This window comes from Tachyglossus aculeatus, chromosome 1 (genome assembly GCF_015852505.1).
Source record: "Tachyglossus aculeatus isolate mTacAcu1 chromosome 1, mTacAcu1.pri, whole genome shotgun sequence".
NCBI classification, from domain to species: domain Eukaryota; kingdom Metazoa; phylum Chordata; class Mammalia; order Monotremata; family Tachyglossidae; genus Tachyglossus; species Tachyglossus aculeatus.
In genome coordinates, this window is record NC_052066.1 from 106,998,354 (window position 1) to 107,025,633 (window position 27,280).

Consider the following 27,280-nt stretch of genomic DNA (forward strand, 5'->3'; position numbering starts at 1 on the left):
TGCTGTGTAACCTTGGGCAAGTAATTTCACTTCTTTGTGCCTCAGTTACTTCATCTATAAAACAGAGATTAAGGCTGTTAATGATGTGTATATATCCATAATTCTCTTTAAAATGATACTACTGGTGCCTGTTTACTTGCTTTGATGTCTGTCTCCCCCCTCTAGACTGTGAGCCCATTGTGGGCAGGGATTGTCTCTGTCTGTTGCTGAATTGTACTTCCCAAGCACTTAGTACAGTGCTCTGCACACAGTAAGCGCTCAATAAATACGATCGAATGAATGAATGACTGTGAGCCCCATGGGGAACGTGGACCGTGTCCAACCCGATTATCTCGTATCTACCCCGGAATTTAGAACACTTCCTGGCACATAGTCAGCATATAACAAATATCATAAGAAAGGCACCTTGGAAAAGTATAATCCACCAGAATTGGTAGACCCCCTTCCCTGCCCACGAGGAGCTTAGAGTCATGTTTCTATCTACCCCTGTGCTGAACACAATGCTTGGAGATTAATAGGTATCATAAGCAACTAAATTCACTTTGCTGCTCAGATGATGTTTCGAAAACATTCATTCATTCATTCATTCAGTTGTATTTATTGGGTCACTGGCCACTTAGTCTAGATGAGGAACTACCCTCCCCCAGCCCTTAGGGAGCCCCCTAAACTGAGGACCACCTGTGGGGGGCTAGACCACCAACGAACAGGGAATCAATCAGTGATTTTTTGATGGAACCCTTACTCTGTGCAGGACAATATACCAAACGCTCGTTCAAAATGAGTTTACAGTCTCACCCCTAACATGGACTGTTAGCAGGTTATCAGCCTTGTTGGAAGAGTTCACAGTAGGTCAGAACTACTGACTGAGTCCCCTCCTTCCTCTCCCCCTCCTCCCCCTCCCCATTCCCCCCCTTACCTCCTTCCCCTCCCCATAGCACCTGTATATATGTATATATGTTTGTACGTACTTATTACTCTGTTCATCTTGTACATATTTATTCTATTTATTTTATTTGGTTTACATGTTTTGTTTCGTTGTCTGTCTCCCCCTTCTAGACTGTGAGCCCACTGTTGGGTAGGGACCGTCTCTATATGTTGCCAACTTGTACTTCCCAAGCGCTTAGTCCAGTGCTCTGCACACAGTAAGCGCTCAATAAATGCGATTGAATGAATGAATGAAGTGACTTGCCCAGAGTCACACCGTTCTAGACTGTGAGCCTGCTGTTGGGTAGGGACCGTCTCTATATGTTGCCAACTTGTACTTCCCAAGCGCTTAGTACCGTGCTCTGCGCACAGTGAGCGCTCAATAAATGCGATTAAATGAAAAGAAAATTGAGCACTCACTGTGTGCAGAGAACTGTCCCCCTGTGGGACAACCTGATCACCTTGTAACCTCCCCAGTGCTTAGAACAGTGCTTTGCACATAGTAAGTGCTTAATAAATGCCATTTAAAAAAAAAAACAAAACTGTTCTAAGCGCTTGGGAGAGTATAATGCAATAAATAGACACATTCCCTGTCCACAACAAGCTTACAGTCTAGAGGAGGGGGAGACAGACAGCAATACAAATAAATAAATTACAGATATTCTGCACATGTTCATCCACCCCTTGAAACCTCCAGTGGTTACCCATTCCTCTCTGCATCAAGCAGAAACTCCTGACCATTAGTTTTAAAGCTCTCCATTAGCTCTCTCCCTTTAGTACACCCAGCTCATACTCTCCATTCCTCTGAAGCCCACCTTCTTACTTACCGTGCATTATTCTCAATTCTTTAGCTGTCAACCCCTAGCTCACATGCTTCCTTCTGCCCAGAAGTCCTCCCTGCTTCTAATCTGCCAGGCCACAGTTTTCCCCATCTTCAAGGCCCCTGTGAAATTCCCCCTCTTCCAGGTGGCTCTCCCCGATCCATTTTTCTTCCTCCCGGGTGACATCCTCCGTACTCTCATCCTAGCACTTTTAGATTGAAAATTCCTTTGGGCAGGGATTATGTCTTCTAATGCACTCTTCCAAACATTTAATACAGTGCTCTGAGAAGACAAACAGTGAATGCTGTTGATTGATCGATTTTCCATTCTGGTTCTTTGATCACTTTAGATGTTTCCCAAAATTTCATCTAGGTCATTATACATTTGTGGCACTATATAGCATGTTCCATTTTCCCTGGCATTTCTTTATTTTCAAGTGACCTTTATGAATTTGCACTAACATCATAGAGAAGCAGCGTGGCTCAGTGGAAAGAGCACGGGCTTGGGAGTCAGAGGTCATGGATTCTAATCCCGACTCCCCCACATGTCTGCTGTGTGACCTTGGGTGAGTCACTTAACCTCTCTGTGCCTCAGTTACCCCATCTGTAAAATGGAGGTTAAGACTGTGAGCCCCCCGTGGGACAACCTGATCACTTTGTAACAACCCCAGCGATTAGAACAGTGCTTTGCACGTAGTAAGTGCTTAATAAAAGCCATTATTATTATTATATCAGGGTGGTAGGCAACTCCTCTAACTCACCTTTAGAAAGTACCCCTTTGAGAACTAAATCCCCAATCCAGTAAAAAGGCACTGTTTGTGTCTCAGTGAAGCTATATTTCATGTATCTTTTTTTTTAATGGTATTTAAGTGATCACTGTGAGTCAAATACTGACTGTTCGGAGCACTGAGGTAGATCCAAGCTAATTAGGTTGGACACAGTCCTTATCCTGCATGGGGCTCACAGCCTAAGGAGGAGGGAGAACAGGAGAACTGAGTCATAGAGAAGTTAAGTGACTTCCCCAAGGTCACACACCAAGTAATTGGAAGAACTGGTATTAGAACTCAGGTCCTCTGACTCCCAGGCTCAATAAACTGTGCTGCTTTTCTATGCATTTCATTATTGCAATTCGGGGCCTTTGCCAAACACCTTCGCTTTTCATGTCATTGTAATATTTTTAATATATTTACTGAGAAGCAGCGTGGCTCAGTGGAAAGAGCCTGGGCTTTGGAGTCAGAGGTCATGGGTTCAAATCCTGACTCTGCCAATTGTCAGCTGTGTGACTTTGGGCAAGTCACTTAACTTCTCTGGGCCTCAGTTACCTCATCTGTAAAATGGGGATTAAGACTGTGAGCCCCCCGTGGGACATCCTGATCACCTTGTAACTTTCCCAGCGCTTAGAACAGTGCTTTGCACATAGTAAGCGCTTAATAAATGCCATTATTATTATTATTATTATTATTACTGAATTGCTTCTGATTCAGAGTCCACGATTGTGAGTTTTTCTCCTACTAGCGGTATTTAATGGTCTTTCTGGAGCCCAACCACAGTTTTGTATAGTAATGATGGTATTTGTTAAGCGCTTACTATGTGCCAAGCACTGTTCTAAGCGCTGGGGAAGATACAAGGTGATCAAGTTGTCCCACATGGGGCTCACAGTCTTAATCCCCATTTTACAGATGAGGGAAGAGAGGCACAGAGAAGTTGTGACTTGCCCAAAGTCACCTAGCTGAAAAGTGGAAGAGCTGGAATTTGAACCCATGACCCCCGACTCCCAAGCCCAGGATCTTTCCACGGAGCCACGCTGCTTCTGCTTCTTTTTGTATCATCTTACTGTAGTTGAAACTAAAGCTATTGAATCCAAGGAATGTATTTTTCTTAAAAAAATATTGCCATTGGTTTATGATCAGTTTTTGCGGGGAATATGTGACCTTCCATATAAAAAGACATAACTTTTTATATGCAACATGTAATAACTTCCTTCTATATTTGGGCATATTTTTATCAGTAGTCAGAGGCCTACATGCTTAAGCAACTGTTCTCTACTCTGACTCGTATTTCTACATGAATTTTACTCCAGTTTTTCTTTCACAACATCTGCTGGGATTTTGTTTTTACTCAGTAGACTCAAAATACTTAAATATTCTAATCAACAATTTCTACTTGTCCGTCTCTTTCGTCTGGCATCCCTCCATTATGGATGAAAATTCAAGTCTCTTTGTCATAAGGATGGTGTAAGAATAAATGAGATAATTTATGTAAAAGTGCATTAAAATTCAAGTTAGTAATGTTATTAATAGCTCAACCTCTTATTTTATGTCTTCTCTCAGTTACTAATTGAATTAATTTGCATCTGTTTTCCTGTTTTTCAAATAGGAAGGAAAGAATACTTATGCCTCGCACAGCAATACTGCATTTCTTGATTAGTTAATATTAAAAATGCTCAGGAGAAGAGCATATTTATATGAAAGTTGGCCTTGTTTAATGAAAGAGTCTAAGGAGAGATGCTTGTTGGGAATTTATTCAAGATAGAAAACAAAAAATCCCAAAACATCTTACAATGCTACCATTTGGTCCATTTTTTGAAATGTTGACTTATGATTACTAATATTTCTGTTTCGTGAGTCTGATGAACTTTCATTCATCCAATCATATTTTATTGAGTGCTTACCTTGTGCAAAGCACTGTACTAAGCACTCGGGAGAGTAATAATAATAATGGCATTTATTAAGCGCTTACTATGTGCAAAGCACTGTTCTAAGTGCTGGGGGGGTTACAAGGTGATCAGGTTGCCCCCCGCGGGGCTCACAGTCTTCATCCCTATTTTACAGATGGAACTGAGGCCCAGAGAAGTGAAGTGACTTGCCCAAGGTCACACAGATGACAAGCGGTGGAGTCGGGATTTGAACGCCTGACCTCTGACTCCAAAGCCCAGGCTCTTGCCACTGAACCACACTGTTTCTCTATACTGTACTATACTATACTGTAATATACGACATACTATCCCATTCCCAAGCACTTAGCACAGTGCTGTACACACTGTAAGCGCTCAATAAAAAAATACGATTGAACGAATGCAGTAGAACAATAAACAGGCACGTGCCCCTTCCCACAGTGAGCTTACAGTCTAGAGAGGGAGATAGACATTAATATAAATGAATTTGTAGTACTTATAGTTGAACATCATCGAATGGGGTTTTCTTTACTAAGTTATTTTGTAGGGAACATCATACCGTTTAAGCACCTGGAGGCAGATTCTTCCAGGCCCAGAAGTTATACCTTAAATGACAGGCAATTTGGGAGGAGCATAAATTCTTTCAGATCACAGGAGGGCTGTTTAGTGAATTACAGGAGGGTCTGCTCCTTATATCTTTCTACACAGCATTGCAGGGGTGACTAGAAGGCCGCCCCTGTGCCGCCCAAGGAGTTTGTACTCCTCCCAAAGTGCTGGCCTTATTACCAGGCAGTGAGCTTATGCACCGGAGAAACTGGACTCAATATGTGCCTATTTAAATCTCCCTGCAGCATTTCCTAGGATTTGCTCCCTGAAAACAAAGGCCGTCTTTTGCTACACAGAATTTATTCATCTGAATCCTTCCCCACCTCTCTTCCAGGGGCTGCAAGTTGTGAGACAGGCAGGAATTAACACCAAGACAGCCGTGTCAAGAGGATTGTATCATCGGGATGAAATCTTTATGGGCCGCCAAATGTCAGCCATCTCAAGCCTTGAAGATTTTAGTACACGGCAGAAATCTTCCCAGCCCACAAAGAGCTTTTCAATTCCTGACCCACATTCACGCCGACAGACAGCACAGAGCAGCAACGTGACAGACAGCTACGTAGTCCAAACTAATAGTGATATAGTGTGCTCAAATAAGCCTGACAAAATAGATGGGAAGGCATCTCTTCAGATGGGTGAGGAAATGCCAGTCACATCCAGTATATCACCTGAGGAGGTACAAACTCATTGCTTAGAGATAGAAAGCAACACAAATAACGGCAAGAGTAATTTCCCTGAAAGCAAGAAACCCGCTGAACTCAATTCCCCGGTACAGAAAAGATTAAGTCCGGAGAACAGCACGACTGATTTAAAGTGTGACAGTTCGAGCGGATCAGAGGGAACCCAGGGAGGAGCACCGTCACGCGCGTGTGCTGAAGTAAAGGAAGTAAGAACGGAGCGGTCCCTCCCCGTGGCGCCAAGCCTGATGCGTGGAGTTTCTGAAAATGAGCACGCAGAAGGAAATCATCGTGCCTGGGAAAGTTCCTTGGGTAGGAAGAGTTTGTTCTGAGTCTTCTTTTTTAATAACTACAAGAAGTTCTCTAATTCAATCCATCGCTGTCATAAAAAAAAAATTACAGTGAATGACACCAACGGCTCTGCAAGCGGGTGGTTTCCTCGCCATGTCCCTACTTTAGTCCAGTAGTTTTCCACTTTTCACACCAATTTTGATGACTATGATGATTTGATATTTGATGATATGGTATTTGTTAAGCAGCATGGCAGAGTGCATAAATAATAATAATTTTGGTACTTGTTAAGCGCTTACGATGTGCCAAGCTCCGTTCTAAGCACTGGGGTGGATACAAGCTAATCAAGTTGGACACAGTCTCTGTCCCACATGAGGCTCGCGGGCCCGGGATTTAGAAGGCCATGGGTTCTAATCCCCGCTCCACCACTTGTCTGTTGTGTGGTCTTAGACAAGTGACCTTCACTTCTCTGTGCCTCAGTTACCTCATCTGTAAAATAAGGAGTGAGACTGTGAGCCCCATGTGGGACCGGGACTGTGTCTAGCCTGATTTGCCTGTATCCACCCCAGGGCTTAATACAGTGTCTGGCACATAGTAAGTGTTAAACAAATATTATTATTATTATTAATGAACTTACTATGTGCCAGGCACTGTTCTAAGCACTGAGATAGATACAGAGTAATCAGGTTGGACACAGTCCATGTCCCACATGGGGCTCACGGTCTTAATCCCCATTTTGCAGATGTAATTGAGGCACAGAGAAGTGAAGTGACTTGTTCAAGGTCACACAACAGACAAATGGTGGAGCAGGGCTTAGAACCCAGGTCTTTCTGACTTGCCGGCCAATGCTTTCCATCCACTAGGCCACACAACGTCTACTTTTAAAATGTCTAAATAAGCACACAAAGTAAGGTTGACTTCTTTCATTTAGTAGGGTTGTTTGAGCCCCGGCTATATGCAGTACACGATACTGGGTGTGGCTTCTCTAAAATGTGCTGTACTAAGCTCTAATAGGTGCAGAGCTCTGTACTGAGCTCCTACTGTGTGCAGATCTCTATTCTTGGCCCCTGTTTGGTCCTAGCTCTGCCACTTAGCTGTTAAGTGGGCAAGCCACTTAACTTCTCTGTGCCTCAGTTCTCTCATCTGTAAAATGGGGATTAAGACTGTGAGCCCCACATAATAATAATAATAATAATAATAATAATGCATTTATTAAGCACTTACTATGTGCAAAGCACTGTTCTAAGCGCTGGGGAGCTTACAAGGTGATCAGGTTGTCCCACGGGGGGGCTCACAGTCTTCATCCCCATTTTACAGATGAGGGAACTGAGGCCCAGAGAAGTGAAGTGACTTGCCCAAAGTCACACAGCTGACAAGTGGCGGAGCCAGGATTTGAACCGATGACATCCCCCCAGCACTTTGAACAATGCTTTGCACATAGTAAGCACTTAACAAATACCATCATCATCATTTGGTGTAGAGTACTATACCTGTCACCTCTTATGAGTGCCCAGTACTGTACCAATCACCTCCAGAGAGTGCAGAGTGCTGTACTGATCACCTCCAGTGATGGACCAGTTATCTCCAGTGAGTACCAAGCACTGTACCAGAAGCAGCATGGCTCAGTGGAAAGAGCAGGGGCTTTGAAGTCAGGGATCATGGGTTTGAATCCTGGCTCTGCCGATTGTCAGCTGTGTGACTTTGGGCAAGTCACTTAACTTCTCTGGGCCTCAAGACTGTGAGCCCCCCGTGGGACAACCTGATCTCCTTGTAACCTCTCCAGCGCTTAGAACAGTGCTTTGCACATAGTAAGCGCTTAATAAATGCCATCATTATTATTATTATTATTATTACACCACCTGCAGTGAGTGTGCAGTACTGTACTGGGCACTTAGTGTGGTTAGCACACTATAGTAGGCGCTTGAACTTACAAAGCAGTAGGATAGATAGGCAGGTACAGATTGTATACGTACAGCGAGAGAAGGAGGAAAAAAGATAGATGCAACCGCCAGTAGCACGAATATGCAAAAATGAGTGAGTGAGGAAATAAATGGAGCGCAAGTGTTGCACGGTGTCTGTTGGAATGGCACGACCAACCTCATTCATCACCTCATTCAATCACCATGAGGTGATTGAAAAGGTTGGAGTTGTGGATTTGTTCCTCCACGCGAACTGCCGTGAGGTTGCTAACCTACTGTCCTTTTTCATTTAGACCACCGTATTGATGCCAACCAGCGGCCCTTTCTAAACAGGCCAGAGCAGGAAGAGGACAATTTCAGCAGCAGCAGCAGCAGCAGCAGCAGCAACCTCACGGTTTCCGTGAGTGAGGATGATTGGGCCCCAAGTGATTCAGAACTCCAGCCCAATCTGGGTGATGATGTGGGCGGAATCAGTGAGGAGTTAATCCATGTGGAGCAGGAAAAAGATGCCCTGTCCGCCAAAAACAGTAATTGCGATCTACAGACTCTAAGCTCCCAGGCGTCAGAAAAGGAGTCTTCAGGCAATTCACCAAAAAGAGAGTAAGACACTCTTATTTTATACTGTTTATTTCTTTGACTGAAGACATTTGGAAGCCCACCCCATGTGACGGTAGCATTGAACACACAACCAGGAATATCATTTTGGCACTTATTAAGTGCTTACTAGGCGCTAGGCATTGGAGAGATAGAAGGTTATCAGATTGGGTACAAGAGGCTCACTATCTTGTAGACTATTCCCTTGGTTCTCACAAGAATCTCTTGGATGAGGGGTAATTTCTTTGGCTAAGAAATAGCTTTAGAAATCTGATTATTGCTGAATCATAAGACGGCAGTCAAAATCCTATTTTTGTCCAAGTAGTCCGTAGTTCATGGACAGACCTTCCTTTCTTCCCTTCTCTGTTTTGTTACACAGAATCTCTAACATTGATGCCGACCATAGGATTTAGCGGCAGGCGTTACACTCCCCGGAGTCATTCAACTCGAATGACAAAAAACCTTGTGTAGTGCATAATTAATTGATTTTCTTAATAGTCGGGATTCCTGCCCATCTCTTGGTCTCTTTTATGGTTATTTGTTTGTGGGGACTGTGTGGCTTTCTCTAGAGAATCCTGGAACATCCAGCTGGAGGGCACCTAAGGAGATCATCTAGTCCAGACCCCTGCCTCCAGGGCTGTGACTGATGGAAGAAATGGTGTCTGTTCTTTTCCATTGAAACCTTTAAGAATCAAGGCTGTATCACCTTCACTGGAATTCTGTTCCAGAATTTTTTTCATGGCATAGTGGATAGGGTACAGGCCTGGGAACCAGAACGTCATGAGTTCTAATACTGGCTCTGCCGCTTGTCTGCTGTGTGACCTTGGGCAAGTCACTTCACTTCTCTGGGCCTCAGTTTCCTTATCTGTAAAATGGGGAGTGAAACTGTGATTCCCCATGTGGGACAGGGACTGTATCCCACTCGATGTGTTTATATCCACCCCAGTGTTTAGTACAGTGCCTGGCATTCATTCATTCATTCATTCATTCAATCGTATTTATTGAGCGCTTACTGTGTGCAGAGCACTGTACTAAGCACTTGGGAAGTACAAGTTGGCAACATATAGAGACGGCACATAGTAAGCCCTTAACAAATACCAGAATTATTATTATTATTATTTTGATGATTAACCTGACAGCCCAGTTTTTCATGTCTAATTAAAATTCTCCTCTCATTCAAGCCTATAATTGGTACTTACTGAGTTTTGATATTCATCCCGCCCTCCGCCCACAGCACTTATGTACTTATTCGTAATTTATTTTAGTGCCTGTCCCCTCCTCTAGACTGTAAGCTCCTTGTGGGCAGGGAATGTGTCTGCCAACTCTATTGTATTATACTCTCCCGATTGCTTAGTGCAATGCTCTGCACATTGTCAATACTCAATAAATACAGTTGATTCGTTGATCAATTTTCTCCATACCCACTGAGGATCTCAATAAGTGGCAGCCTCCACATAATAACTCTTCACATGCTTGATGATGATTAATATACCCTCCCTTAGAGTTCTTATCTCTGGGCAAAACAGTCCCAATTTGATCGACTTTTTCCCCACAGGACAAATTTTTCAACCCCTTAGTCATTTCCATCTCTCTTTCTTGATCATTGTCCAGTCTCTCCAAATCATTTTTAGAGTTTTGTGACCAGAACCAGACACAGCTCTTTACTGTGTACGATATTTCTGTTAACTCCAAAAAGAAACTCCAAACCTGTAAGCCAGCATGATTCTGGAATGTATGTCCCTGTGTAACCTCCCTTTAGACTTTAAGTTTGTTGTGGACAGGGAACGTATAAAGCAACCCTGTCACATTGAACTCTCCCAAGTGCTTGCACTGGTCTCTGTTAGTGCTCAATAAATATGATTAATTGGATCTGTTTAGACTGTGAGCTCCCATAGGAAGATGTGTGTGAATGTATGTACACATAGAATGAGGCGCCTTGGTTTAGAAGAAGGCACCACTGATATGATTGATTGAAGGAAAAAATGAAAGATGGTGAGACCCAACCTTCGCTTGCAAATCAGTCAGTCAGTCATATTGAGCACTTACCATGTGTAGAGTACTGTACTAAGCGCTTGGGAGAGTAAAGTATAGCAATATAACACACATTCCCTGCTCACAACAAGCTTACAGTCTTAAGGGCAAGAAAGACATTAATACAAATATAGAAATTACAGATATGTACATAAGTGTTGTAGGGCTGAGGGGGGTGATGGGAGGGAATGAAGGAAGCAAGTCAGGGTGATGCAGAAGGAAGTAGGGAGAAGAGGAAAGGAGGGCATAGGTAAGGCATCTTGGAGGAGATGTACCTTAAATAAGGCTTTGAAGAGGGGGATAGTAATTATCTGTCAGACATGAGGAGGGAGGGCGTTCCAGGCCTTAGGCAGGAAGTGGGTGAGAGGTTGTCGGCGAGATAGACGAGATTGAGGAACAGTAAGAAGGTTAGCATTAGAGGAACGAAATGTGTGGGCTGAGCACGGGCGTGAGAGTCAGAAGGACCTGGGTTCTCATCCGGGCTCCACCACTTGTCTGCTGTGTGACTTTAGGCAAGTCACTTAATTTCCCTGCGCCTCAGTTACCTCTTCTAGGGATTAATAATGTGTCTAACAGTGGCCCCAGAACAGGTTTTTAGGGGTTTTTTATGGTATTTGTTAAGCACTTACTATGTACAAGGCACTTTAATAAGCACTGGTGTAGACACAAGCTGATCAGATTGGATACAGTCCATGTGCCCCATGTGGGTCAGAGACTGTGTCCAACCTGATTAGCTTTTATCTACCCAAGGGCTTCCTACAGTGCCTGGCACATCATAAACACTTAATAAATACCATCTTTTTAAAGAAGTGTGTCTGAAAAGGTTGATGTGAGAACTACTCACCCTTCCTCTTTGTTTGCATATAAAGATTTCCCCTCACTTCACCATTGTATTTGCTATCTGCAGAACCTGGGACAGTTTCCAGTTCTAACTGATGAAGTCTACTGAGAAGCAGCGTGGCTCAGTGGAAAGAGCCCGGGCTTTGGAGGCAGAGGTCATGGGTTCAAATCCCGGCTCTTCCAATTGTCAGCTGGGTGACTTTGGGCAAGTCACTTCACTTCTCTGAGCCTCAGTTCCCTCATCTGGAAAATGGGGATTAAGACTGTGAGCCCCCCGTGGGACAACCTGATCACCTTGTAACCTCCCCAGTGCTTAGAACAGTGCTTTGCACATAGTAAGTGCTTAATAAATGCCATTATTATTATTATCATTATTATTATTATTATTATTATTCTGGAAGCCTCAGCTCTAAGACAGGCAGTCATCCCACCGTGACTCAACAGGCTATCTAGTCTTCTGCTCTTGCCTCCCCTATGCCACATTCATCATCTAAGCCTTTGGATCTTTGGATCTTTAAAATGCTTCTTCTTTCTCCCTTGTTTATGACCCCTCCCCTTTCCAGCTCCCAGTGACACTCTCTTGGTTATCCCACAGGGATCCAGTCTGCGTAGCTATTTAACTTACATGATGGGGCACTTAGAACAGTGCCATACAATTGTCATACATAGCGTCTTGAGGAGGTCTCTTGAGAATGTGAGATTTTGTGTTTTGTATTTTAAAATACGGCAAGAGCAACCCTACAGAGTCAATAATAGTATTAATAATAATGATGGCACTTGTTAAGCACTTACTATGTGCAAAGCACCGTTCTAAGCGCTTTGGGGGATACAAGGCGATCAGGTTGTCCCACGGCGGGCTCACAGTCTTCATCCCCATTTTACAGATGAGGTAACAGGCTCCGAGAAGTTAAGTGATTTGCCCAAGGTCACACAGCAGACATGTGGTAGAGCCAGGATTCGAACCCATGACCTCTGACTCCAAAGCCCATGCTCTTTCCACTGAGCCACGCTCTGGATCAACCCCAAAGACATCCAATCCAGGACTATGTATCTAACAGTGGCCCCAGAACAGGTTTTTAGGGGGTTTTTATGGTATTTGTTAAGCACTTACCATGTACAAGGCACTTTAATAAGCACTGGTGTGGACACAGGCTGATCAGATTGGATACAGTCCATGTAATAATAATAATAATAATAATAATAATAATAATAGCATTTATTAAGCACTTACTATGTGCAAAGCACTGTTCTAAGCGCTGGGGAGGTTACCAGGTGATCAGGTTGTCCCACGGGGGGCTCACAGTCTTCATCCCCATTTGACAGATGAGGTAACTGAGGCACAGAGGAGTGAAGTGACTCGCCCAAAGTCACACAGCCGACAGTTGGCGGAGCCAGGATTTGAACCCGTGACCTCTGACTCCAAAGCCCAGGCTCTTTCCACTGAGCCACGCTGCTTACTGGGGCTCACAGTCTTATTAATTCCCTTATTACAGATGAGGTAAGAGGCCCGGAGAAGTGAAGTGACTTGCCCAAGATCACCCAGCAGACAAGTGACAGAGCCGGGATTAGAACCCATGTCCTTCGGGCTCTCAGGCCTGTGCTTTCTCCACTAGGCCATTGGAACTGTGTGCTTTTTGACCTCCTTAGCACCCAACCCCGTGATCAAGAGATGGACGTTCCAAAACACTTTATATTTCCCTTTAAACCAATCAGTCAATCATTAGTACTTAATGAGCATCTGCTGAATGCAAGGCACTGTATTAAACACTCGGGAGAGTACATTTAAAGAAAGATACCTGATCCCTGCCCTCAGGAAACTTACAGTTTAGTGGGGGAAGTAGGCAGATATCACTGTAGTCTCCCAAGTGCTTAGTAAAGTGTTCTGCCCACAGTAAGGGCTCAATAAATACCATTGATGATATATGAATAGATGGGCAGGAGGAAAGGAGGCTATAACAGGAAGTAGTACAATTTTATCAAATTAAAGTAGCCGAGTAGATAATCGTATGTACAAATAAATGTATAAGTAAAAATATACATGCGAACATAAGTGCTGAGAAGAGGTGGGGCTAATGTGTTTATTGAGGGTCCGTTGGATGCTCTGCTCCTTACCTTAGGAGTCAGAGGTCGTGGGTTCTAATCCCAGCTCCGCCACTTGTCAGCTGTGTGACTTTGGGCAAGTCACTTAACTTCTCAGTGCTTCAGTTCCCTCATCTGTAAAATGGGGATGAAGACTGTGAGCCCCACGTGGGACAACCCGATTACCCTGTATCTACCCCAGTGCTTAGAACGGTGCTCGGCACAGAGAAGTTAAGTGACTTGCCCAAAGTCACACAGCTGACAAGTGGCAGAGCCGGGATTAGAACCCACGACTTCTGCCTCCCAAACCCAGGCTCTTTCCACTAAGCCAGGCTGCTTGGCACCGTTGTAGATTCCTACTAATCCGTCGACAGTATTTATTGAGCACTCACTCTGTGCAGAGCACTGTACTAAGCGCTCAGGAGAGTATAATACGATAGGGTTAGTAGTAGACACATCCCCTGACCAAAACGAGTTTACAGTCTAGAGCGGGAGACAGACATTAACGTGAATAAATAATTTATAATATGGAATTTATAGATATGTACATGAGGGCTGTGGGGCTGAGGGTCGGGGAAATACCAATTGCCCAAAATCAATCAGTCGTATTTATTGAGCGCTTACTGTGTGCAGAGCACTGTACTAAGCGCTTGGGAAGTACAAGTTGGCAACATAAGTCAAAAGAGATTACTGCATAGGAGACACAGAAGGGAGAGAGAGCTGGGGGGAAGAGGGTTTATTCGGAGAAGGCTAAATGCCAGATGCTGGAAAGCTCCGGACGGTCAAACAGTGTCACTCCTGGTGTATTTTTCTCCTCCTTGCTCCTTTTGGAAATTACTTCTCAAGCGGTCCCTTCCCAAATTGTTTAGGCACCCTGAGGACTTGCAGGGGAGAATAAACTATTCCTCACTTAAACAGAGCACCTCTTCAGAAACTTCCTTTGCTTAATCCCAGTTCATTAGATTGTTCAGTCGTAAAGTCGAATTAAGTAGCCGCCCTTGCTGGAAAAGTCACAGTTGACCCCTGATTAAGAATCCTTAGCTGTGGTAAAGTGACCTTTAGTTCTGCCCCTGTCGATTTTAGTGGCTTCCAGCTGCTGGTCAAAGCTGATGAAGTACCGTGCGTTCTTCCGCAAGCTGGAATCAATTCTGTGCGGTTTCTTTGTTCTCGCTACCCCGGAGTTTGACTGAAAGCAGAATGTAAATGTTGCCTTTTAAAACCAAGTCAGTTGGAAGGCTCAGTTTCTCAAAGTCAGAAAAATGGGATGGTTATTGACAGAAGTCTGTGGAATTGACGCTGATTTTAATATAGCTCCCGTTTTCACATTTAATGCATGAATGAAGCGCCGGCGTCTGAGAAGCATCTTTCAATAAGGATTTGCTTTGGGAAATAATACGTTTCGGCACGATAGGTTGGGTAGGTGCCCTTTTGGAAATCACTTTTGAATAATGAAAAGTTCCCAACGCGCTTGAAATGGAGTTCCGACTGTCTTTGCAGATTAAGCATTCACACCGCTCCGTTGTGCAGACGCGGTGAGGGAGTTCTGCCCTCTGGCAAGTGGGTCGTTTCTCCAACCTCTGAGTTCGATCAATCTCCTCACCGAACCCCTGCCAGAATGGCTGGCCTGTCTTCCTCTCTGACTCGGTTAGTCAATTGCATTTATTGAACGCTTACTGTGAGCTGAGCACTGTCCTAAGCGCAGCTTAGTGGGAAGAGTACGGGTTTGGGAGGCAGAGGACGTGGGTTCTGATCCCGGCTCTGCCACTTGTCTGCGATGTGACCTTGGGCAAGCCACTTAACTTCTCTGTGCCTCAGTTACCTCGTCAGTAAAATGGGGATTAAGACTGTGAGCCCAGGTGGGACAACTTGATCACCTTGTATCGACCCCAGGGCTTAGAAAACAGTGCTTGGCACATAGCGCTTCACAAATACCATAACTATTATTATTTATTATTATCATTATTAAGTAGACACATTCCCTGCCTGCAACGAGCTAACAACCTAGTAGAGGGACTCTAGATTCTCTGAATATCTTCCTTCCCTTTTTGCCCTCTGGCTGCCTTGGCCTAATGCCCTTTTTCTTTCTCCTCCGGCTCTTCCGCTCCCTAGGGCCAAGGCTGACGTTGGGTATTTGGTTTTCCTGGGGCAGGGAAGAATCGCTGCTTCCTCCAACACACTCCCTCCCTCCAAAGTCCATATGAATTCATTACTTCAGTAATTGTGGTAATTGTTGCCAATGTTGCCAATCTGTACTTCCCAAGCACTTAGTACAGTGCTCTGCACATAGTAAGTGCTCAATAAATACGATTGATGATGATGATAATGATGTGGTAGACTATAAGCTCCTTATGAGCAGGGAACAGGTCTGCTAATTCTGTTGTCTTGTACCCTCTCCCAAGCGCTTAGTCCCATGCCTTGCAAATAGTAAGCGCTTAATAAATACCATTGATTGATTGATTGATATTTCCAAGCACTGCAGTAAGTGCTGGAGTAGAGTCAGCCCTTGGAGCAGCATTATGGCCTAGTGGGTAGAGCACCTTCTGGAAGTCAGAAGGTCTTGGGTTCTAATCCCAGCTCTGCCATATGTCTGCTGTGTGCCCTTGGGCAAGTCATTTCACTTCTCTGGGCCTCAGTTACCTCATCTGTAAAAGGGGGGTTAAGACTGTGAGCCCCATGTGGGACAAGGGCGGTGTCCAACCTGATTTGCTTGTATCTACCCCAGCGCTTAGAACAGTGCTTGATACATGGTAAGTGCTTAACAAATGCCATCATTATTTATTATTCAAGGTAACCAGGTCAGATAGAATGCCTGTCCCACATGGGGCTCACAGTCAAAGTAGACGGGCGAACAGGTATCTCCTCCTTATTGTACAGATGAGGAAACTGAGGCACATTAAAGTAAAGTGACTTGCCCAGGGTCACAGAGCAGGTGAGTGGCAGAGCTGGGATTAGAACCAGATCCTCCGAGTCCCAGGCCCATGCTTTTCCAGTAGAACACTCTGTTTCCCTTAAACTGCGAGCGCGTCAGTATCCCATTCGTACCCTTATACCCAGAGCATTCTTCTGGAAAACCACTGATACCACCACCCTCCTTCCCCACCTTGCTCCAGAGTCTCTTGGCTTCCCCTCATACGTGTCTTTTCACAGAGTTGTGGCTTCCAATTTGGGCTGGCGTGTATCCATTTTTGGTGGTGGTTGCTGCCCACTCCAACCATTCCCCTGCTGCTTTGAAACCCTTGAAGGGCTTCCTGAGGCATTTTTTTTAATGATATTTAAGTGCTTACTGTGTACCAGACATTGTTCTAAGTGCTGAGGTAATTACAAAGATATTAGATTGGACACAGTCCATGTTCCACATGAGGCTCACAGACTTTATCCTCATTTTACAGATAACTGAGGCCCAGAAAAGTGAAATGATTCACCCAAGGTCACACAGCAGACAAATTGCAGAGCTGGGGCCAGAACCCAGGTCCTTCTGACTTCCAGGGCTGTGCTTTATCAATTAGGCCACGCTATTTCTCACTCCTATCTGCTCTTTCTAGTGTTACCTACTCTCCTTCCCTCTTAGAGTGTGACCCACATGAGGGGCAGAGACTGAGCCTGCTTTGATTGTATAGAGTAAGCACTTCATGTATTGTTAATGTTATCATTATTATTGTTATCAAGCTCGTTGTGGGCAGGGTTGGTGTCTGTTATATTGTATGCTTCCAAGCATTTAGTTCAGTCCTCTGCACACCGTAAGTGCCCAGTAAATACAATTGATTGATTAATTGCTGATCACCATCCAAAGTCAGCCCAGCAGTTCAGTGGCCACTACATTAGACTGTAAACTCCTGAGGGTAAGAACTGTCTTTTTTTTCTCATGACGTACTTTTCCAAGTACTTAGTACTGTACAGTGCTCTGCCTCAGGAGAGGCTCAATTAGTACTCGGGCTTGATTACAGAGAAAGATTGGGGTTTGAGAAATCCTCGTAAGCCCCAAGGCAGCTTTTGGGATAATGGGTATCTTGACCTCCTTTTTGCCAAGGGGACTGGTGAGCAGCACAGGGGTCAGACCTGAATGATCCAAAAATCACATTAGAAATTTATGTAATTTATGTATATATCTATAATGTATCTATATAATAATAATAATGATGGCATTTGTTAAGCGCCAAGTGCTTGGCTGGTAATAATGATGGCATTTGTTAAGCGCTTACTATGTGCAAAGCACTGTTCTAAGCGCTGGGGAGGTTACGGGGTGATCAGGTTGTCCCATGGGGGCTCACAGTCTTAATCCCCATTTTACAGATGAGGTAACCGAGGCCCAGAGAAGTTAAGTGACTTGCCCAAAGTCATACAGCTGACAGTTGGTGGAGCCGGGATTTGAACCCCTGACCTCTGACTCCAAAGCCCGTGCTCTTTCCACTGAGCCACGCTGCTTCTGTCTCCCCCTGTGGACTGTACACTGGTTCTTGGCAGGGTTTGTGTCTGTTTTATTTTTTATTTTTTTTAATGGCATTTATTAAGCCCTTTCTATGTGCAAAGCACTGTTCTAAGCGCTGGGGAGGTTACAAGGTGATCAGGTTGTCCCACGGGAGGCTCACGGTCTTAATCCCCATTTTACAGGTGAGGTAACTGAGGCCCAGAGAAGTTAAGTGACTTTCCCAAAGTCACTCAGCTGACAGTTGGTGGAGCTGGGATTTGAACCCCTGACCTCTGACTCCAAAGCCCGGGCTCTTTCCACTGAGCCACGCTGCTTCTGTCTGCCCCTGTAGACTGTACACTGGTTGTTGGCAGGGTTTGTGTCTGTTTATTGTTATATTGTACTCACCCAAGCGCTTAGTACAGTGCTTCCTTCCTCTCCCCCTCGTCCCCCTCTCCATCCCCCCCATCTTACCTCCTTCCCTTCCCCACAGCACCTGTTTATATGTATATATGTTTGTACATATTTGTTACTCTATTTTACCTGTACATATCTATTCTATTTATTTTATTTTGTTAGTATGTTTGGTTTTGTTCTCTGTCTCCCCCTTTTAGACTGTGAGCCCACTGTTGGGTAGGGACTGTCTCTATATGTTGCCAACTTGGACTTCCCAAGTGCTTAGTACAGTGCTCTGCACACAGTAAGCGCTCAATAAATACGATTGATGATGATGATGATGATGATGCTCGGCACCTTCTGACTCGCAGGCCCATGTACTATCCACTACGCCATGGGGCTTCTCCGCTTTGTATTCTGACTCTCACCACGACACCTGGGGCTTGCCCTTGCAGTAGAAGCAAAGAGCCAAGGGCCCGCCTGTGGTCCCACTCATAAACTTTCCTCCTTTCCTCAAAAGGGGGAGGCTTTTCAACCTCCTGATCCAGTTTTTGGCATTCTCAGGAAAAACTCCCTTCTTCAAAATCAATCAGTGCTTTTCCTCCAGAATGTGGCTTGGGATAAAGATTTTGGCCCACTGAAGAAATCAAGTGAATACCAATCAGTCAGTGGTTATGGGCAGGGAATGTGTCTATTTATTGTTCATTCAGTCGTATTTATTGAGAACTTACTTTTAATGTTGTGTTGTACTCTCCCAAGCTCTTAGTACAGTGCTCTGCTACCAATCAATCTGCGCATCAGGCAGAAACTCCTCACCCTGGGCTTCAAGGCTGTCCATCCCCTCGCCCCCTCCTACCTCACCTCCCTTCTCTCCTTCTCCAGCCCAGCCCGCACCCTCCGCTCCTCCGCCACTAATCTCCTCACCGTACCTTGCTCTCACCTGTCCCGCCATCGACCCCCGGCCCACGTCCTCCCCCGGACCCGGAATGCCCTCCCTCTGCCCATCCGCCAAGCTAGCTCTCTTCCTCCCTTCAAGGCCCTACTGAGAGCTCACCTCCTCCAGGAGGCCTTCCCAGACCGAGCCCCTTCCTTCCTCTCCCCCTCGTCCCCCTCTCCATCCCCCCCATCTTACCTCCTTCCCTTCCCCACAGCACCTGTATATATGTATATATGCTTGTACATATTTATTACTCTATTTATTCATTTATTTTACTTGTACATATCTATTCTATTTATTTTATTTTGTTAGTATGTTTGGTTTTGTTCTCTGTCTCCCCCCTTTTAGACTGTGAGCCCACTGTTGGGTAGGGACTGTCTCTATATGTTGCCAATTTGTACTTCCCAAGCTCTTAGTACAGTGCTCTGCACATAGTAAGTGCTCAATAAATACGATTGATGATGATGATGAATAAGCATTCAGTAAATATGAGAGAATGCATGAATGAAATCAGTTTTACTGATTGAGTGCTTAATGTGTGCAGAGCACTGTACTAAGCATTTGGGAGAATACAATATAACACTGTGTAAGAGGCACATTCCCTGCCCACAAGGATAGTAAATGCTTGGCTGGTAATAATGATGGCATTTGTTAAGCACTTACTATGTGCGAAGCACTATTCTAAGCGCTGGGGAAGATACAAAGTGATCAAGTTGTCCCACGTGGGGCTCACAGTCTTCATCCCCATTTTACAGATGAGGGAACTGAGGCACAGAGAAGTGAAGTGACTTGTCCAAAGTCACACAGCTGACAGTTGGCGGAGCTGGGATTTGAACTCGTGACCTCTGACTCCCAAGCCCATGCTCCTTCCATTGAGCCATGCTGTTTCTCTAGTAGCGGTTGAGTGTTTACTATGTGCCAAACAACGTGCTAATCTCTGGGGCAAATGCAGGCTAATCAGATCAGACACAGTCCTTTTCCCACGTAATCTAAATTGGGGTAGGCCAATAAGTAGAACAATAAGAATACATTATGAATGATCACTTACAAATTTAGACATCCAAAGTGACAGTGTGAAAAGATGTGACACAGCAGTGCTAGTGGTGTGGGGGGTTGGGCAGTATTCCTAGGCTCCACACTGCCCTAGGTCAGTGTCAATCAATCAATAAATAGTATTTATTGAGTATTTACTCTGTACAGAGCACTGTCCTCAGCGCTTGGGAGAGTACAGTAGGGAAGCAGCATGGCTTAGTGGCAAGAGCGTGGGCTTGGGAGTCAAAGGTCATGGGTTCAAATCCTGGTTCTGCCACTTAGCAGCTTATGTGACTTTAGGCAAGTCACTCAATTTCCCTGGTCCTCAGTTCCCTCATCTGTAAAATGGGGATGAAGACTGTGAGCCCCACGTGGGACAATCTCATCACCTTGTAGCTACCCCAGTGCTTAGAACAGTGCTTGGCACATAGCACTTAATAAATACCAACATTATTATTAGTAGTAGTAGTAGTAGTAGTAGTAGTAGTATTACAATAGATCAAGGAACTTAGGGCAGAGCTTTCCCAGCTCTCCAAATCATAGGAAAACTATCATTAGGGAAGCGGCATGGCCTAGTGGATCTCCCCTCTTCTAGACTGTGAGCCCGTTGTGGGCAGGGATTGTCTCTATTTGTTGCTGAACTGTGCTTCCCAAGTGCTTAGTACAGTGCTCCGCACACAGTAAGCGCTCAATAAATGCGATTGAATAAATGAATAAATACGATGGAAGGAAGGGAGGGCACGGGCCTGAGAGAGTCAGAAGGATTGGGTTCTAATCCCAGCTCCGCCACTTGTCTGTTGTGTGACCTTGGGGAAGACACTTCACTCCTCTGGACCTCAGTTCCTCATCTGTAAAATGAGGATTAAGAGTGTGAGCCCCACGTGGGACAACCCGATTACCTTGTGTTTACCCCAGCACAGTGCTTGACGCATAGTAAGCACTTAACAAATGCCGTCATTATTATAGGAAGGCTTCAGTCCTGCAGTGGGTGGGGGAAACTCCAAAGTCAAGATGCCGGGTGGCATGGGGGCTCTGGGCCATGAGGTGGGAACTGGTGGCCAAAAAGCGGCCTCTAGGTTTGGGAATTGGCCAGAGATTTGGGACCCTGGACATTGTCTTCCCAGCCCAGCCCTCCACGAGCATCAAAGGTGCCCTGGTCAGCTATTTGATCTCTCCTGCGTCTTTCTCTGCCCACGCAGATGGAGGTAATCGTTCTGACCTACTTCCCAGGGCGGCTGTAAAGAGAAATATGAAACATATCTAAAACACTCTTCATTTAATGGATCAAGAGGCTCTGGTGTCAGGTCCAACTCATCACTGAATGTTGGAAGAGGTTGCCTTTTCATAATTTTCTGAATTTTTTAGGCAAGGATTGTGTCTGAGGATGTTCGCTAGTGCACCATTTTCCGGCACTTTGCTAGAAAGATGAAGATTGTACACCCAGTTCTTTTGTAACTGAGGGTTACGTCCTTTCAAAACCTTAGGGTAAGGAAAACTCACGCTGTAGTCTATCGCTATTTGCATGTGCACGGCTATTTTTTCTGACACTGTGGCCAGGCATAAGAATATTCTCCTGAGAATATTCCTGGATTCTGCCTCCACTGTCTAGCCAAAATGTATAGTGAAAGCACATGTTATGGCTGAACGGAATGTATTGAAAAGCCTAACCACCACCCCCGCCAAAAAAAAAAAAGTTGAAATAGACAACTTTTGAAAGCAAAACCCCAGAAGTGGAAGGACTGCAAATGTGTTTGGAAAAAAAAGGCCTGTTTTTGTGAAATAATGAATGCCAGTGGGCAGAAGTTCCATTGACCAAGAAGACACCCAGAAGTGTTTGAAATATTTAGATTTTAAAGAAAGCTTATAGATGGGTAATCAAGGAGAAATGGAGAATTTCAGTTGGAGATTCAAAACTGGGCTGGATCTATAATACTGAGGATAGATTTTTCTAGCTCTGATTATCTAGGTCTTCACTTATCTTAGCCACTTTCCTTCCCATTCAAGACCTAGATATTAGTTTTCTTTCGGTTAGCAAGGTCACTTATCAGTCTGAGAATCTTAGAGCATGTAGGATGGGCCTCTCTTTTTATCTTTGTTCTCCTGTGTCTTGCGTGCACACTCTCTCTCTCCCTCCATTTTCCTTTATTTCTTCTTCTTTTCCCTGATTTATCCTGCACTTTATTTTTCCTTTTGTTTTAACCCCAAACCACCCTTCAGCCACCTCAACCCTTCCATTGTGATATGATTCACTTGTCTCACCTTCAGCTCTTCATCTCAAGCTTCTGAATGACCTATGTGTGCTTTCTTCTTGCCAGTGACAAATTAAAATGATCTTTTATCAATCAATCAGTGGGATTTATTGAGAATTTACTGTATGCAGAGCACTGTACTTGGGAGAGCTCAATACAAGGGATTTACAGAATGAAGGGAGAGACAGACATTAAAATAAATTGCATATAAGGGAAACAGCAGAGTTTAAGGATTTTCCTGGGGGTCAAAAGGACCTGGGTTCTAATCCTGACTCCACCACTTGTCGGCTGTGTGACCTTGGGCAAGTCACTAAGCTTTTCTCTGCCTCAGTTACCTTATCTATAAAATGGGGATTAAGACTATAAGCCCCATGTGGGACATGGACTGTGTCTGACCTAATTTGCATCTATTCATTCAGTTCATTGTCATATTTATTGAGCGCTTACTATGTGCAGAGTACTGTACTAAGTGCTTGGGAGATTACAATACAACAACAGGCATATTCCCTGCCCACAACGAGCTTACAGTCTATGGGGGGAAGGCAGACATTAATAGAAATAAATAAATGGACAGATAAGTACATAAGTGCTGTGGGGCTGGGAGGGGGGAAGGACAAAGGGAGCAAGTTAGGGTGGCACAGAAGGGAGCGGGAGAAGAGGAAAGGGGGGCTTAGGGAAGGCTTCCTGGAGGAGACTTGCCTTAAACAAAGATTTGAAGCAAGGGAGAGTAATTGTCTGTCAGATTTACGGGGGAGGGCATTCCAGGCCAAAGATGGGACGTGGGCGAGGGGTCGGCAGCGAGAAAGACAAGATCGAGGCACAATGAGAACGTTAGCAGTAGAGGAGCAAGATGGGCGGGTTGGGTTGTAGTAGGAGAGTAGCGAGGTGAGGTAAGAGGGGGCAAGGTGATTGAGTGCTTTGAAGCCAATGGGAAGAGTTTTTGTTTGATGTGGAAGTAGATGGGCAACCACTGGAGTTTTTTGAGGAGTGGGGAAACATGTCCTGAAAGTCTCAGTAGAAAAATGATCTGGGCGGTGGAGTGAAATACGGACTGGAGTGGAGAGTGACAGGTGGCTGGGAGGTCAGCAAGGAGGGTATCTATTCCACTGCTTAGTACAGTGCCTAACACATAGTAAGTGCTTAACAAATGCCATCAAAAATGCTTTTGGGGCTGGATTAGAATATCAAGGTTAAGGTTGAGGTGAGGTGAGGAAATTAGCATAAAATGTTTAAGATGTACACACCCAGGTGCATAGGTGACACAGAAGAGAGCGCGAAAAGGTGGGGAAATGGAGAAGTTAGGCAGGGGAGACTTTTGGAGGAGATGTGATTTTTGTAAAGATTTGAAGAAGAGGAGAGAGTGGTGGTGTGTTATATATGAATCAATCAATCAATTTTATTTATTGAGTAGTTACTGTGAGCAGAGCACTGTACTAAGCACTTGGGAGAGTACAATATGGCGGAGCTGGAGTAGTGATAATAGTAGTAGTATTTATGAACCGTTTGTTCTGTGCCAAGCACTGTACTAAGCACTGGGAAAGAATACGCAGTTAGGAAGACATGGTCCCTGTCCTTCTGGGGGCTCACAATCTTAAAATAAAAACATGGAGAGGGGACTGGCGACCGACACGGAAGGGGAGAGTAGACAAAATATTAAGACGGCATGAAGACAAAAACACAGGTGAGTATGATATGGCGGCAAGAAGAGCAGAACATCAAGCTCCTCAAGGATCATCATCATCAATCGTATTTATTGAGTGCTTACTGTGTGCAGAGCACCGTACTAAGCGCTTGGGAAGTACAAGTTGGCAACATATAGAGACAGTCCCTACCCAATAGTGGGCTCATAGTCTAAAAGATCAGAGTTCGTAGTCACAAACACAGCCACAGTTGCAGGAGATTTGATCTTATGAGGACTCTGAAAGGGGGGGAGGGGGGTGTCGAATATGAGGAGAGAGTAAATTTCAGAAAAGAGGAAGGATTTGGGCAAGGGGTCAGCTGCAAAGATAGATTAGGTTGAGGCACTGAGAGTTGGTTCAATCATTTAATCAATCGTATTGAGCGCTTACTTTGTGCAGAGCACTGTACTAAGCGCTTGGGAAGTTCATCACTAGAGGAGCAAAGTGTGTGGGTTGGGTTGTAGTAGGAGATCGGTGAAGTAAGGTAGGAGGGGGAGAGCTGATTGTGTGCCTTAAAGTTGATGGTAAGGAGTGTGATGCAGAGGTGGAGGGACAACTACTGGGGGTTTTTGAGGACTGGGGAGATGTGGACTGAACTTTTTTTAGAAAAATGATTTGGGTAGCAGAGTGAATTATGGCTTGGAGTAAGGAGAAACTGAAGAGGGAGGGGTGGATTCTAGAGATGTTATAAAGGAGGAACTGATGGGATTTGGTGCAGACCAAATAAGCAGGTTGAATGAGATAGATGAGTCAAGGACAATGCCCAGGTTTTGGGCTTCGGAGACAGGGAGGATGGTGGTGTTATCTATACTGATGGGAAAGTCAGTGGGAGGACAGGGTTTGGTGAGGAAGATAAGGAGCTCTGTGTTTGATATGTTACGTTTGAGGTGTTGGTGGGACATCCAAGAAGACATTTCCTGAAGTCAGGAGGAAATATGAGACTGGAGAAGGAGAGAGGTCAGGGCTAGAGAGTTAGATTTGGGAATCATCTGCATAGAGATTGTAATTGAAGCCGTGGGAGTGAGTTCTCCAAGGGAATGGTTATAGATGGATAGTAGAAGGGGACCCAGAAGTGAGCCATGAGGGCCTTCTACTGTTAGGGGCTGGGAGGGAGAGGAGGGATCTGTGAAAGAGATGGAGAAGGAGTAGTCACAGAGAAAGAAGGAGAACCAGGAGAGGACACTATCAGTGAAGCCAAGGGTAGATAGTTTTTCCAGGAGAAGGGGCGGGCCACAGTGTCAATAGCAACCAGAGGTCGAGGAGGATTAGGTTAGGGTAGAGGTTGTTGGATTTGGCAAGAAGGAGGTCATTGGTGATTTAGAGAGAGCAGGTTCTGTAAAGTGGAGGGGGCAAAAACCTGACTGCAGAGGGTTGAAGAGAGGAATTAGAAGCAGAGGGTATGAACAACTTGCTCCAGGATTTGGAAAGGAAGTGGTAGGAGGGGAATGGGGCAATAACTGGTCTTCCACCCTTCATTCAAAAGGGAAAAGATTTGTGCCCAATAATGTATTTTGGAAAATTTTAAGGGAAAAACGTGGATATCAAAACCCTATCTCATCTTAGAGAGTTTTACTTTTTTAAATAATTGACATGTGAAAAGCATATTGTATTTATGACTCTATTCCCAAATTGGGCCATTGAGAAGCAGGATGGCCTAGTCCTAGCTCTGCCACTTGTCTACGTGTGAGTTTGGGCAAGTTAACATCTCTGTGTCTCAGTGTCCTCATCTTTAAGTTGGGGATTAAGTCTATGTGCCCCATAGGGACAAGGACTGTGTGCAACCCAATGATCTCGTATCTACCACAGTGCTTAATACAGTGCTTGGGCACATGGTAATGCTTAACAAATTCCACAATTATTGTTATTATAGAGCAACAATCCTTATTTTATATCATGTGTTGCAAATTATGTCCATCATTTTTACCCAGTGAAACCATTTTAGCGTGTCAGCAAATGCTAATTGGCAGCCTAGAAAGAAAAATTGACCTGTGAGTTGAGAAAAGCTGATGAGGTGGACCTGTGCAAAAGGCAAGAATTTATGGCTCTTAACTATGTCTGCTCTTAATAGGAAAATAAAAGGAAGATTCGTTCTTTTCAAGCTGCTTCACCCTGATCCTTTGGGCCAAACACATCTGTAAAACTCAATTTTCATCCCCTTTAATTTCTCTACCTTAGGAGTTTGTTCCTTTGCCGCAACTGTTGACAGTTACCGAGAAGCAGCGTGGCTCAGTGGAAAGAGCCCGGGCTTTGGAGTCAGAGGTCATGGGTTCGAATCCCAGCTCTGCCAATTGTCAGCTGTGTGACTTTGGGCAAGTCACTTAACTTCTCTGGGCCTCAGTTTCCTCATCTGTAAAATGGGGATTAAGACTGTGAGCCCCCTGTGGCACAACTTTATCACCTTGTAACCTCCCCAGCGCTTAGAACAGTGCTTTGCACATGGTAAGCGCTTAATAAATGCCATCATTATTATTATTATTATTATCGAGTAGCTCATGTGTGTGTTCCAACTCCCAAGAAGCAATCAGTCAGTCAGTTTGCCAACTGTATTTATCAAGTGCTTACTCTATGCACAGCCCTGTACTAAGCACCTGGGAAAGTACAATATAATAGGCACATTCCCTGCCCATGACGAGCTTATGGTCTACAAGGGGAGACAGACATTAATATAGCTAAATAAATTACAAATATGTACGTAGGTGCTATGGGACTGGGAGGGGGAACGAATAAATGGAGCAAGTCAGGGTGACGCAGAAGGGAGCAGAAGAAAAGGAAAAGAGGGCTTAGTCAGGGAAGGCCTCTTGGAGGAGGTGGGCCTTCAGTAAGGCTTTGAAGGTGGGGAGAGTAATTGTCTGTTGGATATAAAGGAGGGAGGGCATTCCAGGCCAGAGGCAGGACGTGGGCGAGAGGTTGGTGGTGAGGTAGACGATGGAGATACAGTGAAAGGGTTAGCATTAGAAGAGCAAACTGTTTGGGGTGGGTTGTACTCGGAGAGTAGCAAGCTGAAGCAGGAGGGGGCAAGGTGATTGAGTGCTTTAAAGCCAATGGTGAGGAGTTTATGTTTGATGTAGCAGTGGATGGACAACCACTAGCAGAGAGAGACCATCCCGTGAGTTGCTATCCCCCAGGA

At 44.8% G+C, this 27,280-nt stretch overlaps 1 protein-coding gene across 5 annotated transcripts in view; it reads left to right on the forward strand.

Moving 5' to 3' along the window:
- Window positions 1-27,280, forward strand: part of KIZ (kizuna centrosomal protein) — a 174,640-nt gene that overhangs the window by 41,358 nt on the left and 106,002 nt on the right. For 4 of the 5 annotated variants that reach the window (XR_005449437.1, XM_038743257.1, XM_038743261.1 and 1 more), the window contains 2 exons: window positions 5,359-6,022; window positions 8,205-8,511. Coding sequence is in view for 4 of the 5 variants with exons in the window: in XM_038743257.1 (XP_038599185.1) it covers window positions 5,359-6,022; window positions 8,205-8,511 (971 nt within the window). In the remaining variant the exon portion in view is untranslated. The remainder of the gene's footprint in view (window positions 1-5,358; window positions 6,023-8,204; window positions 8,512-27,280) is intronic. The other variant, XM_038743258.1, reaches the window with a different exon arrangement.